The sequence below is a fragment of the Hyla sarda genome, chromosome 3 (assembly GCF_029499605.1).
Source record: "Hyla sarda isolate aHylSar1 chromosome 3, aHylSar1.hap1, whole genome shotgun sequence".
Taxonomy (NCBI): Eukaryota; Metazoa; Chordata; class Amphibia; order Anura; family Hylidae; genus Hyla; species Hyla sarda.
This window is the reverse complement of record NC_079191.1, coordinates 359,198,281-359,219,095: the sequence shown is the minus strand read 5'-3', so window position 1 is coordinate 359,219,095 and position 20,815 is coordinate 359,198,281. Positions and strand designations below refer to the sequence as shown.

The window sequence follows — 20,815 nt, the reverse complement described above, 5'->3', positions numbered from 1 at the left end:
TAGCATAATGTGTGCAGAGATACCTTATATTAACCTGCCAGATTTACCATCCCATGTGGAGCTCTGCTTGTTTCTTTATCATATAGACCCAGATTTATCAAACTGAGGAAAAAATAAAAAATAAAATAAAAGTGATTTCCCCACAGCAACCAATCACAGCTCAGCTTTCACTTTACCACAGCTCGTTAGCTGTGATTGGTTGCTGTGGGGGAGAAAAAAAAAAAAAAAAAATCACTTCATTTTTTTCTCTCATACAGTTTGATAAATCTGGACCAGAGTGATTTGTTCCTCTGTTACAGTCACTGGAAAAGAATAAAATTAATCTGATGCAGTCAGCAGTGACTGTCAGGGTATACCCCTATAATATGGGGGAATAGCAACAAACAGAACTTCCTTATACATTTATAGAAAAATAACTGAAGAACAGCGGAAAGCAGAGTTAAAAAAATAAAAAAAGGGAAATACACTTGAATGTTTCATTTATGGGAAATGCCAATACTTATTGAGTATCCATGTAAGGAAAGCTGACAGATGCTCATTTATTTGCCACAGAAATAGTTATGGGGCAATAAAGGTGATCAGCTGATCATCAGGTGACCTGAGAGAAGCTGCAGGAGATCACGTAGAAGTTAATCTGCATACCTTTGGTGATCACTTCTTCACGGATGCGGTTTTTCTCTAGCACCAATTCTACACCTTCTTTGGAAGCCCTAAAACGCCTAGATCGCTGCTGATTCATCTTAGCTCGAGGTGCCTATATAAATACATAAACAATCCAAAAGGCTTGCTTACTAAAACTTATCAATTTTCATATACATTTTTACATATACCATTTGCATTAGGGAATTTTCCCCGAAGGATAAGAATAAAGAAAATCAGCCCTAGAATTACAGATCAAACTAAACTTACAGGCCAGACCCTAAGACCTGTTCCTCGATATAGAATTGCTCACTTACACTTATGTTAGAGGTACATTCTGTACCCTTAAACCTGCACATGTACATACACCATAAAAGGTTAGTGGAACTAGGCCTTCATTCAGCCCACAGGGACTATGCAAGAGTGAAGAACTGCATAATGCACAATTGGGTCTGTGCATAGCGTTCTCCATTAAACCAATATTACCAGAGGGCAAATTAGTTGTGAAAGCTAAATGTAGGCTGATCTTCATGTTTATTTATTCTACAAACCTCATTGCTTCTTACAAAGAGTTGAAAAACTGATGTTCCAGAATGCAGACACTTACCACACCATCTATAGCCATGTACAGCAACCTCCTTGGCCTCACAATATTAAACAATCTATCAATGTATTCGAAAATGGCCACCATCATCTCATCTTCATTCTTAGGCGCTGGTCTGCAGAAGACAACAGAAATAAAGATTACAACCTCATTATTTATTTAATTTATTAACCAGCCTAGCGGTATTCCCGAGCGTGACTCGGGGTTAATTTTCGCTGTTAGAAGCGGTAACCCCGAGTCACGCTCGGGGTAGAATTGCAGAGTTGCTGTGCGGGCTGCACAGTATATCGCAAAAGCAATCGAATCGCGATTTTTGCTTTTTGCGATATAGTGATGCAGCCCCCGGGAAAATATGTGATTATCTGCTCGGGTCGGATCCCGGGGTGGGGGCCGGCCATAGCAGGTAAAGACATATGCTAAAAGTCAGTGTTTCTCAACCAGGGGGCCTCCAGATGTTGCAAAACTACAACTCTCAGCATGCCCGGACAGCCAAAGGCTGTCCGGGCATGCTGGGAGTAGTAGTTTCACAACAGCTGGAGGCCCCCTGGTAGAAAAACACTGAGCTAAGTGTAAAAGTAAAAAGGTAGAAAATAAAAAAAAAACTTTTGCTTACCTAATCCCGGTCCCTGAAGATGTGAGAGGGGGGGGGAATGTGACAGAGGAGGGGGGGGGGGGGGGGGGGGGGGGATGTGACAGAGGGGGGGGGGGGAGATGTGACAGAGGGGGGGGGGGGGTGACAGAGGGGGGGGGGTGACAGAGGGGGGGGGGTGTGACAGAGGGGGGGATGTGACAGAGGGGGGAGAATGTGACAGAGGGGGGAGAATGTGACAGAGGGGGGAGAATGTGACAGAGGGGGGAGAATGTAACATGGAGGGGGAGAATGTAACAAGGGGGGGGGGAGAATGTGACAGGGGGGGAGATGAATGTGACAGGGGGGGAGATGAATGTGACAGGGGGGAGATGAATGTGACAGGGGGGAGATGAATGTGACAGGGGGGGAGATGAATGTGACAGGGGGGGAGATGAATGTGACAGGGGGGGAGATGAATGTGACAGGGGGGGGAGATGAATGTGACAGGGGGGGGGAGATGAATGTGACAGGGGGGGGGAGATGAATGTGACAGGGGGGGAGATGAATGTGACAGGGGGGGGAGATGAATGTGACAGGGGGGGGGGGAGATGAATGTGACAGGGGGGGGGAGATGAATGTGACAGGGGGGGGAGATGAATGTGACAGGGGGGGAGATGAATGTGACAGGGGGGGGAGATGAATGTGACAGGGGGGGGGGGGGGGGGGGGGAGATGAATGTGATATGGGGTGGGGGGAGAATGTGACGGGGGGAGATGTGGAATTTCAATGCAAAAAATTGTACCGCTTTTGGTACAAATTTCCAGACAGAATCATACCGCCAGGGAGGTTAAAATACATATAAAAAAGACACTGGCACTTACTTATCCTCCGGGTGAGTGCAGGGATGGATGATGCCATTCATATCCAAGTACAGGTTATCAAACTCCACCTCATTTGGGTTTGGCTTGCTCATATCAACTGGTATCTTTATGCCATTGCATTCCTTTGGCTTGGGGAAAAAAAAGAAAGAAAAATGACGAAATTTTTACCTGGTAGTGGAACAAATATACCTATGGTATACAATATATGTAAAAGCAAAAATACACGGGTACCTATACAGATGCTAGCAATACTGAAATCCAGCAATTGTTTGTGCAGCCCTGCTAGCAAGAGGATACAGTCACGTGACATGCTCAGTAAATGAATGACCCTACGAGATCGGCGCTAGTGCAGCACTTGTCTGGGATTGTAATAAGGTCCTGTATAGGTACAGCTGGTACAGCTGTCTCAGTCTGGCTGCTTATGCTGTACTGTGTGGAATGAATAATCTTACTACAAAAATCTTTTACATAAAAAAAAAAAAAAAAAAAAATACACATTGTGGGTTTTCCTGCTACTGTACCATCCTTTGAATATCATGCCCCATACTGTTTGATATTTGTATCAAACAAATATCTACAGTGAAATCCCCCAAAAAAATTTGTGGAGCAAAATCGAAAGACATTTTTTCAAAATCTTTGTAAGTTTTGGGGGATTCAGTTTATTTTACTAACTGCGCATGAAATAAGTGTCAAAGCACTTTTTGCAACATTACACAACAAAAAGCTACAAATTATCATGCAACAGTCAACTTCAGTTTTCAACTTGCAGTGGTAACTGAATATCAAGAGAATGTAGCACAAAAAGTAGCAAACCCTTCCAAAACAGCAAATCTACACCTGCCCAGACCTGGCTAAAGGGGAAAAAAAAAAACATAACAAAAGCAGTTGTGTGTGCAACTGCGACATTTTATGCTGATTAAGTCGCAGAGGAGAGGAGGAATGATACAATATTGTGTTCTGATGAAGGGATTTATTGTTTTTTTCTTATGTGTCATGAGTATGGTATGATAAATATGTCACATGTTAGCAAAACCAAAAGCACAAAAATAACTTCAAAACTTTTTGAAGTTATTTTTGTGCTTTTGGTTTTGCTAACATGTGACATATTTATCAATGATAAATGTCCCTCCATTATCTTTTTTCTGTAGGTCCATAGGATTTAAAGGATACCCAATTTATAAAAATTGGTATGCTTCTGACCCTTATAACTCTGTATTCGGGGATGTATGAGGGCTCATTTTTTGCGCCATGATCTGTAGTTTTTAATCCACCCCACTAGCCCACCAGGGAGCATTCACATGTCCCTTTAGACGCCGCTGTCAGCTTTGACAGGAGCGATCTAAAGGTTTAATAGCCAGCCGCGGCGACCTCCGCATGCTGGCTATTAGCGGCGGCCCCCAGCTACTGAGAACAGCCGGGGGCTGCAGAGTATGGAGCGGGCAGGAATCCCGAGCCGCTCCATACATACTGCAGAGCGCTGCAAGCATCTACCCGTGCAGACGCGCCTCATCCCCTCAGCTCTCCGACGCTACAGCTGGGGGGAGGTAATGCAGAGGATGCAGGTCTGCATGGGGAAAAATAAGCCACGCCCCCTCATCTCCCCCCACACGTCTGCAGAGCAGGGGAGAGAAGACAAATACTGTACACAGCTTCTCATCTCCCCTGCTCTGCTTCCGAGGACACAGGCTACAGAGTATGGAGCGGGCAGGAGTCGGGAGCCCTCTCCATACAGACTGCAGATCGCCGCCGCACTTGTCAGGTCCGGCCCTGCTTGCCCGGGCTAAGGGCCGGACAAATTCACCTGCCCGGCGCCCAAAACTGCTAGTCCCGGGTGTCGGGCGATAGGAATTCCACATCCCTGATGAAGTATTTTTGGCTACCTTGGCTATGGGAGCATCAACCTTTGGAATAGTATCCCAGTTAGAGGAATCAGATTTGGGAAAGGGATAGTAGCCCTCATTTACTTAGAAAATCGATTTGTAAGTCTATGTTGCTTTCTTACCCGATTGCTTTTCCCCCTGATATTTATTATTATGTCGCATCCTGTTTGTCGCACGTGGGTTTTGTTTGTTTTGATTTCCAACTCCTCTGAGTTGTCGGGAAAAAATCCACAACAATTCAACAAATTCGGGTTGGAAACCTTTATAAATACGTAGGAAAGCTCAGAAATGTCGTGTTATGCCCCTTTTTTCGGGTTTGGGAGAGTCCACATCGGGTCCGTCGGGAAAAAATGTTGGCGCACGGACTGGCGCACGATGTCTGTGAGATGTCGCACGATGTCTACGCACGACGTCTGCGACATGTCGCAGACAAAGACGTGCCAAAAAAACCTGACAAAAGAAGTCGGGTTTAGAATAGTAAATGAGGGCCAATGTCTCTGAATGTCTTTAGGAATGAAGGGCCCCTTATCGGGCCTAGCCTACTCATCATTAATCATCTTATGGATATTAGGATGAACAGGGAAAGAAGGAGAATTACGGTCACCTCGACTAGGGATCGACCGATTATCGGTATGGCCGATATTTTCGGCAGATAATCACGATTTTGGGCATTATCGGTATCGGCAATTACCTTGCCGATAAGCCGATAATGCCCCGCCCCCCACCGCACCGCCCTCCCGATCCGCCGCCCCGCGACCGCCCCCCGTAGTGCTGGTCGGTATCACGGTATGGATTTTTGCCCATACCGCTATACCGGTCGGACCCCTCCCCCACCGTCGGAGTCAATTAAAAAAAAATAAAAAATTTTAAACTTACCCGTAATGGGGGTGGTCCGGGCCATGTAGTGTCTGGCGGCATTCCGGGTGGAGGGTGAACCGGTCCGGGCTGTCCTTCTCCGGGGTCCTCTTCTCCACTCCGGGCAGGCTCTGGCCTAGTACACTGCATAGACGCCGCTACGCCGTGACGTCTGGTGCGTCGTTGCGCACGGGCGTCACTGCGCAGCGGCTTCTATGCAGCGTACTAGGCCGGAGCGGAGAAGAGGACCCCCGGAGAAGAAGGACAGCCCGGACCGGTTCCCCCTCCACCCGGAATGCCGCCGGACACTACAGGAAGGGAGGATGGATGGCCCGGACCACCCTGACAGGTAGGGGGAGAGAAGCGGGTGGTGGTGGCGGCGGCCTATGGCACCGCAAAAGCCACTGCAGTGCATTGATTTGAAGCGCCCGCTTTAAATCAATGCTCTGCAGCGGTGTCGAGGGGGGATAAATAGTCGATAACTTATACCGGAATATCGGTATAAGTTATCGGCTATCAGCCCTAACCTCCACCAATTATCGCTATCGGCCCTAAAAAAACGATATCGGTCGATCCCTAACCTCGACCACCGAATAATTCATCCTGAATAGTTCTAACCTCTTCTACCTCTTCAAGATTAAGGGTGACTAACAGATTTAATTAGTTCATCAATGTCTTCAGAATTAAATATTTCTTAAACCCTGTATCCTCTTCTTCCTGTGGGCTATCCACACATTCACCCTCCTCAATGTCTTGATGAGACGTAGCATCATCAGAATCGGAATGGGAGACCACCTTAGACTTTTTTTGGGACTTTAATGGATGTAGACGGGACCGACTGACTAGAAGAAGAGGATTTAGCAGCGTGAACTTCTGACTGAATCATCATTCTAATATCTTTCATAAGGTCAGGAGTCTCCTCAGAGACCATATTGGAAACACATTTTTTACATAAAGCTTTTTTTTTTTTTTTTTTAGAGGTCGCCTGGACATCCTTATTACAAATTAAACATTTCTTAACCTTAGATTTCATTTTCACGGAAACCAAAGAAATATCCTTTTCTCCCTATAAAATAAAGGGAGGAAAGGATCAGACACCAGTCCTGAAGATAGGCCAGGGTACAAAAAACCCTACAGACCCTCTTTACTCATGGTTCCTTGGATCTGCACAGGATCAACCTCAGGGGTCTTGACCGATGCAGAAATAGTGGAAATGGCAACTGTAGCAGCAGCAAGGATGTCAGGCTGTGACAGATGGCACAATAGTACTTGTGGTGAGGGATAGGAAACAGCAATGGCAGCAGGAGTGGCAGCGGTAATTGTATCGGTCACGGCGGCACCAGCAGCGGTGGTAGCGGAGCAATTCCATATAGAGCTTGCTCCACCAGAGTAAGCACCCGCTGCCATGCCTAGGTGGCCCTCTATACTGGGGATTGAAATCCCCAACTCTACTCTGTGGTCCCTCCCTGAATACTATTCTTTGGTATTATCTTCGGGTGCTGTCATGGAGAGTACTTGGGAAATGGTGAATTATACTCACCGATAATTGTATTTCCTGGAAGTCTCCATAATACCCACCCTTTGGTTTTTCTTTCTGGTTTGGTCATTCGGTGATCACTTTTCCTTTCTACTCTGTGTTCTTTATAATACACTGGGAATAGAGAGGAAGGGGTGGGGTTTTAAACTCTCAGGTGTTTTTCCTGTCCCAATTAGGCAGGTGCAATCTCTGGGTGCTGTCTAGAGATGAGCGAACTTACAGTAAATTCGATTCGTCACGAACTTTCCAAGGAAAGTCTCCTAGGACTGTATCCACCTTTTCCAGCCCACGGGAGCACCTGAAAGCTGAACTAATTTATGCAGGAAAAGTCATCAACTGCTGAGCCGAGAAGTTCGTGACGAATCGAATTTACTGTAAGTTCGCTCATCTCTAGTGCTGTCATGGAGACTTCCAGGAAATACAATTATCGTGAGTATAATTCACCATTTATTATATACATATATTTCAAAATCAATTCCCCCCCCCATTTTACTCCCTTTAAGATTACATAAACATAATAAACATATTTGGTATTGCTATGGGCGTAATTGTCCTATTAAAATGTTTTTTGATCCTACATGGTAAATGTTAAAAAAATACCAAATGTCAAAAATGCATATCATGTATCAGAAAAAATGTATAAAAAGCGATCAAAAGGTCCCATCAAAACAAGATGGGTGCAGCTCAGCAGTGCAGAATAGAAGAGAACATGGAGTTTAACCATAGAGTCCTCCGGCCTAGAAACTTTAGATCTGCTTTGCCACTCTGCATCACCACAGGTGTTTCAGCCATGTTCTCTTCTATTCTGCACTGCTGAGCTGCACCCATCTTGTTTTGATGGGACCTTTTGATCGCTTTTTATACATTTTTTCTGATACATGATATGCATTTTTGACATTTGGTATTTTTTTTACATTTAGCATGCAGGATCAAAAAACATTTTAATAGGACAATTACGCCCATAGCAATACCAAATATATTTATTACTTTTATGTAATCTTAAAGGGAGTAAAATGGAAAAAAAAATGTAATTGATTTTGAAAAAAAAAATTATATATATTATATATTATATATTATATATTATATATTTATATATATATATATATATATATATATATATATATATATATATATATATATATATATAATTATACTCACAATAATTGTATTTCCTGGAAGTCTCCGTGACAGCACCCGGAGTGCACCTGCCTAACTGAGACAGGAAAAACACCTGAGAGTTTAAAACCCCACCCCTTCCTCTCCATTCCCAGTGTATTATAAAGAACACCGAGTAGAAAGGAAAAGTGATCACCGAAAGACCAAACCAGAAAGAAAAACCAAAGGGTGGGTATTATGGGTGCGGTCATGGAGACTTCCAGGAAATACAATTATCGGTGAGTATAATTCACCATTTCCCAAGTCGTCTCCATGACAGCACCCGGAGATAATACCAAAGAATAGTATTCAGGGAGGGACCACAGCACTTAAGACTTTGCGTCCGAACGCCATGTCCTGATTAGAAAGAACATCTAATCTATAACGCTTGGAAATGTATGTAAATTTTTCCAAGTGGCTGTACGACAAATCTGCTCCACAGAAGCAGATGCTCTCTCTGCCCATGAGGACGAGACTGCATGGGTAGAATGAGCCTTTAATTCAAGAGGGGGATTTTTTTCCCTTTGCTGAATAGGCGTCTGAGATGGCCATACGGATCCATCTCGCAATAGAACACTTGGAAGCCTTTTTCCCTTTGTTAGGACCTGCAAACTGGAGAAAAAGGTTTTTGTCTTTCCTCCAGGGACGGGAGGACTCAACATACTGTAATACTGCTCTCCTTACATGTAAACAGTTGAATGATCTTTCTTGATCATTCTTAGGAGCTGAGTAGAAGGAAGGAATAACAATATCCAGGGATCTATGAAAGGATGAAGATACTTTTGGTACAAAATTAGGGTCTAATTTGAGAATGATTCTATCATCTCTGAATATAAAAAAAAAAAGGCTGTAAAGTAGAGAGACCCCGAATCTCCCTGACTCTACGTGCAGATGTTATTGCTACCTAAAGTACAGTTTTTAAGTTAAGTAATTTGATAGAGATGGACTCTATTGGCTCAAAGGGAGCTTCAGTAAGGGCCTCAAGGACTACATTAAGGTTCCACGGAGGGTAAAGATTTGTAATCCTAGGCCTAAGTTTCACAGAGGCTTTAATAAACCTAGACACCCAACAATCATCTCCTAATTTCATTTGGAAAAGAGCACTGAGGGCTGAAACCTGCACCTTTAAAGGTGTTTGGAGAAAGACCTAAGTCAAAACCATCTTGCAGAAAATGAAGTATCTGAAGAATGTTAGGGGATTCAAGTGAAAAGTAAGACACACACCAGAAAACATATTTTTCCCCAAACCTTAGAATAACTTTTACAGGTGGAAGACTTTCGACTGGCTAGTAGGGTGTTAATTACTCTTTCAGAGAAACCCTTTCTTTCTAGTAGGAGTTACTCAGTTTCCAGGCCACTAAGCTGAGGGTATGAACTTGACTGTGCTGGACTGGACCTTGGGTTAGTAGATCTGGACGAGGAGGAAACCGTATTGGATCTTCCACACTCCAATTTTAGAAGAGGAAACCAACTTCTTTTGGGCCAAAAGGGGGTATGAGGATTAACGTGCAAGAGTGGATCATCAGCTTGTGTAGTACTCTGGGTATTAGGACTATTGGGGGAAGGCATATCCCAGGCTGAAAGATCATTTCTGAACTAGAGCATCCACTGCCACTGGAGAGTCTCTGGGATTCAGAGAGAAGAAACTGCTCACTTTGCGCTTCTTCCTGCTGGCAAACAGGTCTATCTGGGGTAGACCCCAGGCGTTGACTATTGACGAAAAAGCCCAGTCGGCTAGCGTCTATTCCCTCGTATCTATAAAGTGTAGACTTAGAAAGTCTGCTCTGATGTTCCATACCCCCCTGAGATGGAAAGTACATTCTGTTCTGCTGAACAGAATATTTGACCTGACACCTACTGTCGGGCTGAGTGGCGAGGCCCGCCTTGATGACGAATGAACGCCACTGCGGTTTGTGTTGTCTGAGTAAATGAGAACGTGTCTGTCTTTGCAACAAAGTTCCAAGTCCTGTAGAGCCATCCAGATGGCTAACAACTCTTTCAAATTCCCTGACCTGTTCGCTAGAGTGGGACTCCATCTCCCTTGTACCGAAAGCTTTTCTGAGTTGACTCCCTAACCCTGAGTGCAGGCATACGTGGTAATGATCCTGGGGTCTGTTTGATGCCAGTGTACACCCTTTACAAGATTTTGGAGGGAAAGCCACCATCTTAGCTGGGTCTTTAATTCCGATGGAAGAGAAATATTTGTCTTAGGAGGTTTGCTTTTTGTCCGATACCCCTAGAATCCACTTCTGGAGGGGTCTGGAGTGGTACTGAGCGCAAGCCACCGTCAGGATTGAAGATATTAACAATCCTAGGACCGACATGGCAAATCTTAGAGTACAACTTTTGAGAGTAAGAAGTAGATGAATCTGATCCTGTATCTTTTGGATCTTTTCTCTGAGTAGAGAGGACTGTTGGGCTACTGAATCCTTCCTGCAACTTGGTAGCAAGTCGGATTTGTCTAGGTTCAAGATCCAGCCGAGATCCTGAAGGGCCTGAGCCGCTCTTTTCATATGTTGTTTTAGGTAAAGAACAGAGTCCGCCACAATCAATATGTCATCCAATAAGGTATTACCAGAATCTTCTCTTTTCTGAGAACTGCCACCACCTTTGCTATCACTTTTGTAAAAATGCGGTGGGCCGAGGAAAGCCCGAAGGGCAGTCAACAAATTGAAAATGGTGGACTCTTCCGTCCCACTGGACAGCGAATCTTAGAAGGGGTTGTGAGTCTATGTGGATAGGGAGGTGGTAATACACGTCCCTGAGATCTATTGTGGCCATGACTGCACTGTCTTTTATGAGATGAATGGCTGACCTCACGGTCTCCATCCTGAATTTCCTGTATGTAACTAATCTGTTTAAGGGTTTCAGATTGACGTTAGTCCTGAATTTCCCCTTTGGCTTCTTGATTAGAAACAGATGGGAATAATGACCTGAACCTCTCTGGTTTCTTGGGACCCCTATGACCGCCCCTAAACTCAATAGATTCTGGACCCCCTGAATGATTAGGGCTAGGGAAACTGGGGATTTGGTTATCACAAATCTTTGGGGAGGGGGAGAGAAGAACTCTACCCTGTAACCCTCTTGGATTATGTAGACTATCCAAGGGTTGGGAATCATAGACTCCCAAATGTGGGCGAAGAATGACAATCCCGCCCCTACTGGAATGGCATCGTTGTTTACCTCCACCAGTGCTAGACTGGTTGGGGTTAAATAAGAAGCCTCTCCCTCTACCTCCTTTTCCATAGGAACAACAGCCTGTTTTGCCCTTACCTCTATAGGGCTGATTAGTTTTAAAAAAAAGAGGTGAAAGGGGGTGTTTTTTGGTTGAGCTTTCTCTTTGGGAAAACCTTTTTTAATTGTCAGAGGCTTTAGCCAGGATATTATCTAAGTCAGCTCCAAAAACAAATTGTCCATGAAATGGAAGGACGGCCATTTTTTTTTTGGGGAGGTAACATCCCCTGTCCAGGTTTTTAACCAGAGCACCCTTCTTGAAATATTTGACAGGAAAGCAGTGCGGGCAGATAATCTGACAGATTCTGCAGATGTATCCGCAAGAAAATTTGGGGTATTTGGGGTAATTTAGGGCTATCGTCCTCTAAGTGTAGCTGAAGTTGGTCAATCCACACACCCAAGGTTCTAGCTACACAAGTGGAAGCTATAATAGTCATTAATGATCTTATGAATGTTCGGATGAACGGGGAAGGAGGGAGATTACGGTCACCTAGGCCTCCGAATGACTCATCCTGAATGGTTTTAACCTCTTGTACCTCCTCAAGGTTAAGGGTGGCTCTTACCTCTTTAATAAGTTCCTCAATGTCCTCCGGATTTTTTTATTTGTATTTTTTTTAAGTTTCTTAGTTGCCCATAGCAACCAGATTTTTAAGTTTCTGAGTTGCCCATAGCAACCAGATTTTTAAGATTCTGAGGTGCCCATAGCAACCAATCAGATTTTTTGATTGGATCTTTTGAGATCCAGATGGGACCGCCTGACTTAAAGAGGAGGATTTAAAAGCCTGGATTTCAGACTGAATCATAGATCTAATATCATTCATAATATCAGGAGTTTCCTCCGAGACTAAATTGGCAACACATTTTTTACATAACTTTTTTTTTTTTTTTAAGACAACTGAGGATCCTTATTACAGATTACACATTTTCTAGGGAAATCAAAGGAGTATCCTTTTCTCCCTAAATATAAAAGGGAGGAAAGGATCAGACAGTAATTCTGAAGGTAGGCCAGGGTATAAACCCTATAGGCCCTCATTACTCACGGTTACTTTGATCTGCACGGGTTCAACCTCAGTGGCCATGACCGGTGTAGACATCCTGGAAAAACAACTGTAGCAGCAGAATTTGCTTCAGCTGTGACAGATCGCACAATATATTCTGTGGTGGGTAACCGGACGTGGCAACTCCCCGGTCGGCACGGGACCAGAAGGCAGGACCTGAGGACCGCGATCTGGCCCCTATCGCGTCTCCCCTGCATAAGCCCGCCTGGGTGCCGCAAGGTGAGACAGAAAAAAGAAAAATCATCATCTCGGACGGGAACCGCCGGCATAAAATAGGTATTTAGCAGAAGAGAGCTCTCCTGCACTCAGAGGTTCCTTCCCTAATCGGGACAGGAAAAACACTGGAAATGGAGAGGAAGGGAGACTACTCGGGAAATATCTATGTATGCATTTTTTAAGCTATCTGCATGTTATACGCCGATAGACTTTCGGCCCCGCAAAAGCCGCTGCGGTTCAATGATTTAAAGCACTGGCTTTAAATCATGTAACTGCATTGGCTTCTGCGGGGCCAGAGTCCCGCCGCCGAATTCCGTCCCCATACCCGGCTTTCAGATTTACCTGTCCAGAGGCACGCTCCTACAGGTTCCGGCTGCACCCTGTGCTGTCGCTGTGCACTGATGAGTGACGTCCTCATTGAGACGTCACTCGTCATTGCGCAGTGCACAGCGACAGCACAGGATGCCGTCGGAGCCTGCAGGAGCGTGCCTCTGGACAGGTAAATAGGAAAGCTGGGGATGGGGAGGAAATCGGCCAGGGATGGGTAAGGAATCTGGCGGCGGGACTCTGGCCCCGCAGAAGCCATTGCAGTTCCATGAACCGCAGCGGCTTTTGTGGGGACAGAGTTTATCTGGATATACACGCACCCTCATTTTAACCAGGATATTGGGGTAAAAATCCTTTTTGAGTGAAAACCGGCGCTCCTGTATCCCAGCCATAGCCGGCCCTTATGTAATGCAATTCAATTAGCTGACCAAAGTGAAACGCTGATTCCGGTCGGCTAATTTTTGCCCCGGTTTTCCCAACGGACCTAAAATCATGGATATGGCCGGAATGTGACTTCAAAAGCAAGAATAAAAATTACATTGCAAAAGGCGCTCAGACATCCAGAAAATAGCAGAACCAAGTCCCAGATGTAAAAATAAGGTTTTTTTGTTTATTATATACACCAATAACACGTTTCGGGGGTAACAAACCCCTTCAGCTTGGCAGTGTTACCCCTTATTTACTAAGAGTGGAGTGTAGGTTTCTTTGTGGGTTTTAATACCCTATAATTTTTCCACAGTATTTACTAATACTGTGGAGTCGAGGAGTCAGACGAAATTTTGCAAACAATTTAGTAGGAGTGGGTGCATTTAGATTGGAATTTAAAAAAAAAAGCAAGTTTAAATGTCCGAATTCACAAAAAGTTCTAATTAATGACTTCTCTACTGTAAGAATAAAGACCAATGCATGCAGTGCCTCACGTAACCGCAAAATGAACATGTTAAGTGACCGTGAAGAAGCATGCTTTTCATATGCTTCACTACATGGCACACAACGCACAATTAGGAGCAATTATACTTTCCATAGTGGTGTGTTCTGCTGTTACAGGGAACCCATGGGTAACCTAGCCTCTCACTGATAAGGGATTAAGTAAACATGTATTTTGCAGGACTAGAGACACTTGTATAAGTGAAGGGAATGGAGGGTCAATAGTTCAAGACTGAAGCTGTAAAACATTGGAAAAACTGCTGCCATTCAGCTAAGGCTATAAAAACTTGTAAACTCCGATTGTTAGCTTAAACTTTAAACATGACTATGGGATTCTACTAAGGAAATCATGTTTTAAAATAAATGCCCCTTTCTGGATCCTCCCACTGCCCTATCTTCAGCAGCAGGTCTGCACACAAAAAGGAGAAGGCAGCAGCTTCTGCCCAACTACCTCTCTCTGCTAGAAGAGTGTTCAAGTGTGTTTATAAATACATTCGCATATTAATACAGAGGAGTCGGAAGTACAAAAAACTGCGGAGTCGGAGTATTTATCTACCGACTCCACAGCCCTGGTAAATATGTTGAGTTTCTGTGAAAATGTCAGGAACATACCCCTTTCTGGAGACCACGTCCACTTTACCCAGAGGCCATGCCCCCTTTCCGGGTTTTCTTAGCAAAATCTAGAGTTAGTCGGGTTTTTTTTTCAATTCTGGCGCAGACAGAATTTCTGGAGCAATGCCCCAGAATCTGGCAGTCAACCTGACAAAATATGTCAGGTTTACAATAGTAAATGAGGGCCATTATCGCTGTATACAACAAACAAGAAACCATATCTTTACATCAGCAACCTGGTTGTGCTATTTTCTGGATGTCTGAGTGCCTGGTTACAAGGTCATTTTTACTCTTGTTCTTAAAGTATCAATACAGGATCTCTCTGGATATCTCCTGAGACCTTTGGGCTCGCACAGAACTTACATCTATGAGCTGTAAGTCTGCAAGAGGTTATATTGGTATTTTTTTTGAGGCACCGACCTCAGGTCTTTTTCTACTTCTACACAAGAATATGACTTTAACTTGTGTGAACAGGAGATTCCTGGAGAGATAAGCAGCTGCCAGACACATCTGGTGCCACTAATCTATTGTACCACTGAAATTAGGGATGTCCCGATACCATTTTTTTAGACCGAGTACGAGTACCGATACTTAATTCTAGTACTCACTGATACCAAGTACGAGTACTTTTATTTTAAAGGGAATCTGACACCAGGGTGATGCGGTTTCTGGCGCCGTTTACCGTATGATATGTGGGTTCCTTGTGGTGTACAATGGAGGCGGCTGCTGTAGTATGAGCCAAGATTTCTTTCTTCTCCATTGGACAGAACAGGGAATTTGCATTGGCGGCGAGACCGATGACCACATGGTGAGCAGCGGTAGAAACTGGGTCGCCTGCACTATCTGCCTATAAATTCAAGTTAGTGCAGGTGACTTTGCTATAAGATTGCCTTAATAGTAGGCAGTATCCACTGGCAGACATTAGTAGCAGCCCCCCTGTAGACAGTGGGCCCCCATTTAAACAACAGCAGGACGCCCCCCCCCCCCCCCCCGTTTAGACAGCAGCAGGGCCCCCCGTTTAGATATTGCGTTATATCTTAGCTGGAGCACCGTGTATAAGGCTGCATTCACACTTCATTTTTAATCCCAAGTAAGAGAGGTTTGCTCCCGCACCAACTCACGATACCTATGTATTGAAGATAGGCAGAGACCAAGTCCAGAAATCCCGTGCTCAACGGAAAACCAGCAACAGCTTGTGAATCCTTCAAAGAAAGAGTCCGTGGCACTGGAGTATAATGCAGATAAAAGGTTCTTTAACCTCTTAAGGACCAAGGGCGTACAGGTACGCCCTTGGTCCTGCTCTCCTGATATAACGCAGGGTTACACAGTAACCCCGCGTCATATAGTGGCGGGCCCGGCGTCCTAGTGAAGCTGGGACCCGCCTCTAATAGCGCGCAGCACCGATCGCGGCTAAAAGTGAAACCAAAAGTGGCCAGCTAGCTCAGTTGGGCTGTTCGGGATAGCCGCGGCTAATCGCGGCATCCCGAACAGCTAACAGGACAGCGGGAGGGCCCCTACCTGCCTCCTCGCTGTCCGATCGCCGAATGACTGCTCAGTGCCTGAGATTCAGGCCTGAGCAGTCATGCGGCAGAATCGTTGATCACTGGTTTCTTATGAGAAACCAGTGATCAGCATAGAAGATCAGTGTGTGCAGTGTTATAGCTCCCTATGGGACATATAACACTGCAAAAAAAAAGTGGAAAAAAAAAGTGAATAAAGATCATTTAACTCCTCCCCTATTAAAAGTTTGAATCACCCCCCTTTTCCAATAAAAAAAAAAAAAAAAAACACAGTGTAAATAAAAATAAACATATGTGATATCACCGCGTGCGGAAATGTCCGAATTATAAAAATATATCATTAATTAAACCGTTCGATCAATGGCGTGCGCGCAAAAAAATTCCAAAGTACAAAATAGTGCATTTTTGGTCACTTTTTATATCATTTAAAAATGAATAAAAAGCGATCAATAAGTCCTATCAATGCAAAAATGGTACCGTTAAAAACTTCAGATCACGGCACAAAAAATGAGCCCTCATACCGCCCCATACACGGAAAAAAAAAAAGTTATAGGGGTCAGAAGATGACAATTTTAAACGTATTCATTTTCCTGCATGTAGTTATGATTTTTCCCAGAAGTGCGACAAAATCAAACCTATATAAGTAGGGTATCATTTTAATCGTATGGACCTACAAAATAAGGTGTCATTTTTACCGAAAAATGTACTACGTAGAAACGGAAGCCCCCAAAAGTTACAAAACTGCGTTTTTTTTTTCAATTTTGTCGCACAATGATTTTTTTTTCCGTTTCACCGTAGATTTTTGGGCAAAATGACTGACGTCATTACAAAGTAGAATTGGTGGCGCAAAAAATAAGCCATCATATGGATTTTTAGGTGTAAAATTGAAAGAGTTATGATTTTTTAAAGGCAAGGAGCAAAAAACGAAAATGCAAAAACGGAAAAAACCCCGGTCCTTAAGGGGTTAATGCGGCATAGCCCTTTTGGCTGTTTGACTACACCTCTGTTACCTGCTATGCCGCAATAAAGAACCTTTTATCTGCATTATATTCCAGTGCCACGGACTCTCTTTCTTTGAAAGAACACTTAATTTTTACATTACGGGTGCTGGATCCGGCTGGGGGAGGGGCAAACCGGACTCTCCCGAACCCCAGCCGGACCAGCGCTGAAATCCATTTACTTTAATGAGCCAACCGGAGTCAAACGGTGACTCGGAAGGCTCCTTTTTGACACGTTCCTGACCGGACCTAAAACCATAGTATACTACAGTTTTAGGTCCAGTCACAAAACGGGATACGGGTGAAAAATAAGCCGACCAGAGTCACCGTTTGACTCCGGACGGCTCATTAAAGTAAACTGATTTCAGCGCTGGTCTGGCTGGGGTACAGGAGAGCCCGGTTTGCCCCTCCCCCAGCCGGATCCGGCACCCGTAATGCAAAAACAAAGTGTGAATGCAGCCTAAAGCGCGTTATACCTCAGCCAGAGCACCGTGTATATAGCGCGTTATATCACAGCCGGAGCACCGTGTATATAGCGCGTTATACCTCAGCCAGAGCACCGTGTACATATCGCGTTATATCACAGCCGGAGCACCGTGTACATAGCGCGTTATACCTCAGCCAGAGCACCGTGTACATAGCGCGTTATACCACAGCCGGAGCACCGTGTACATAGCGCGTTATACCTCAGCCGGAGCACCGTGTATATAGCGCGTTATACCACAGCCGGAGCACCGTGTACATAGCGCGTTATACCACAGCCGGAGCACCGTGTACATAGCGCGTTATACCTCAGCCGGAGCACCGTGTATATAGCGCGTTATACCACAGCCGGAGCACCGTGTACATAGCGCGTTATATCACAGCCGGAGCACCGTGTACATAGCGCGTTATATCACAGCCGGAGCACCGTGTACATAGCGCGTTATACCTCAGCCGGAGCACCTTGTATATAGCGCGTTATATCACAGCCGGAGCACCGTGTACATAGCGCGTTATACCACAGCCGGAGCACCGTGTACATAGCGCGTTATACCTCAGCCGGAGCACCGTGTACATAGCGCGTTATATCACAGCCGGAGCACCGTGTATATAGCGCGTTATACCTCAGCCGGAGCACCGTGTACATAGCGCATTATACCTCAGCCGGAGCACCGTGTACATAGCACATTATACCTCAGCCGGAGCACCGTGTACATAGCGCGTTATACCTCAGCCGGAGCACCGTGTACATAGCGCGTTATACCTCAGCCGGAGCACCGTGTACATAGCGCATTATACCTCAGCCGGAGCACCGTGTACATAGCACATTATACCTCAGCCGGAGCACCGTGTACATAGCGCGTTATACCTCAGCCGGAGCACCGTGTACATAGCGCGTTATATCACAGCCGGAGCACCGTGTACATAGCGCATTATACCTCAGCCGGAGCACCGTGTACATAGCGCGTTATATCACAGCCGGAGCACCGTGTATATAGCGCGTTATACCTCAGCCGGAGCACCGTGTACATAGCGCATTATACCTCAGCCGGAGCACCGTGTACATAGCACATTATACCTCAGCCGGAGCACCGTGTACATAGCGCGTTATACCTCAGCCGGAGCACCGTGTACATAGCGCGTTATATCACAGCCGGAGCACCGTGTATATAGCGCGTTATACCTCAGCCGGAGCACCGTGTACATAGCGCATTATACCTCAGCCGGAGCACCGTGTACATAGCACATTATACCTCAGCCGGAGCACCGTGTACATAGCGCGTTATACCTCAGCCGGAGCACCGTGTACATAGCGCGTTATACCTCAGCCGGAGCACCGTGTACATAGCGCGTTATACCTCAGCCGGAGCACCGTGTACATAGCGCGTTATACCTCAGCCGGAGCACCGTGTACATAGCGCGTTATACCTCAGCCGGAGCACCGTGTACATAGCGCGTTATACCACAGCCGGAGCACCGTGTACATAGCGCGTTATACCACAGCCGGAGCACCCTGTATATAGCGCGTTATACCTCAGCCGGAGCACCCTGTATATAGCGCGTTATACCTCAGCCGGAGCACCTTGTATATAGCGCGTTATACCTCAGCCGGAGCACCTTGTATATAGCGCGTTATACCACAGCCGGAGCACAGTGTACATAGCGCGTTATACCACAGCCGGAGCACCGTGTACATAGCGCGTTATACCACAGCCGGAGCACCGTGTACATAGCGCGTTATATCACAGCCGGAGCACCGTGTATATAGCGCGTTATACCTCAGCCGGAGCACCGTGTATATAGCGCGTTATACCTCAGCCGGAGCACCGTGTATATAGCGCGTTATACCTCAGCCGGAGCACCGTGTATATAGCGCGTTATACCTCAGCCGGAGCACCGTGTATATAGCGCGTTATACCTCAGCGGGAGCACCGTGTATATAGCGCGTTATACCTCAGCGGGAGCACCGTGTATATAGCGCGTTATACCTCAGCCGGAGCACCGTGTATATAGCGCGTTATATCACAGCCGGAGCACCGTGTATATAGCGCGTTATACCTCAGCCGGAGCACCTTGTATATAGCGCGTTATATCACAGCCGGAGCACCTTGTATATAGCGCGTTATATCTCAGCCGGAGCACCGTGTATATAGCGCGTTATACCTCAGCCGGAGCACCTTGTATATAGCGCGTTATATCACAGCTGGAGCACCGTGTATATAGCGCGTTGTATTTATATCTCCGCCGGAGCACTATCTATATAGCGCGTTGCGTCTCAGCCGGAGCACCTTGTATATAGCGCGTTATACCTCGGCCGGAGCACCTTGTATATAGCGCGTTATATCACAGCTGGAGCACCGTGTATATAGCGCGTTGTATTTATATCTCCGCCGGAGCACTATCTATATAGCGCGTTGCGTCTCAGCCGGAGCACCTTGTATATAGCGCGTTATACCTCAGCCGGAGCACCTTGTATATAGCGCGTTATACCTCAGCCGGAGCACCGTGTATATAGCGCGTTATACCTCAGCGGGAGCACCTTGTATATAGCGCGTTATATCTCAGCCGGAGCACCTTGTATATCGCGTAATACCTCAGCCGTAGCGCCTTGTATACAGCGCGTCATACTACCATACAACACAAATCTCTTGCGCCATTTTACCTTTTCCTCCACGCAGTGCACTACAATGGACGGGTACTTGCGGCTGAGCCATCTGAAGAACGCCGGGACTCCCATGTTACGGAGCAGGAAAGCAGAAGACTAGGCCGCGGCGCACACGCGTTACGCACTAACAACGGAAGTGGTGACGAGAGGCGGGACTTACACCACAGCTATAGAGGACGGCGAGTAGAGCTCTACAGGATTGGAGTGCGCGCTGGTATTACAGTACAGATCTACCAGCTCAGCCATAGGACAAGAGAGGGGGCGGGAAGACAAATTAGGTATATAGCGGGGGGGGGTTTCAACCAGTGTGTCTCCAGCTGTTGCAAACGTACGTACTGGAAGTTGTAGTTTCGCAACAGCTGGATGCACACTGGTTGGGAAACACTGGTCTATAGTAACCAGTAAGGTCCCAGCTCCATTATAAACACGAGGAATACGAGCTATAGTGTCCATTCATGTAACCAGTCAGGTCACTGCTTGTATGTCCTAGGGGTGCGGTTACCTCATGAGTTAATTCTGTGCGGTAATATACCTCATGTGTACCCTGGCTGTAGTGCTACCTACTGAAATCCTCAGACTTAATCCCTTGAGGATGCAGCGATTTTTTATTTTGCTGTCTCATTCACACTGAAATTCCACAAAAATATAAGACC

General features: G+C 45.7%; 1 protein-coding gene across 1 annotated transcript in view; it reads right to left on the bottom strand.

Annotated features, from left to right (window-relative positions):
* The window catches only part of XRN2 (5'-3' exoribonuclease 2), a 94,283-nt gene extending 73,953 nt beyond the window's left edge, over window positions 1–20,330 (bottom strand). Inside the window, exons 1-4 of the mRNA XM_056567653.1 lie at window positions 20,160–20,330; window positions 2,696–2,823; window positions 1,247–1,358; window positions 643–754 (exon numbers count right to left, since the gene is read on the bottom strand). Of these exons, the coding sequence (XP_056423628.1) occupies window positions 643–754; window positions 1,247–1,358; window positions 2,696–2,823; window positions 20,160–20,234 (427 nt within the window). The 5' untranslated portion in view covers window positions 20,235–20,330. The remainder of the gene's footprint in view (window positions 1–642; window positions 755–1,246; window positions 1,359–2,695; window positions 2,824–20,159) is intronic.
* Between the last annotated feature and the right edge of the window lie 485 nt (window positions 20,331–20,815).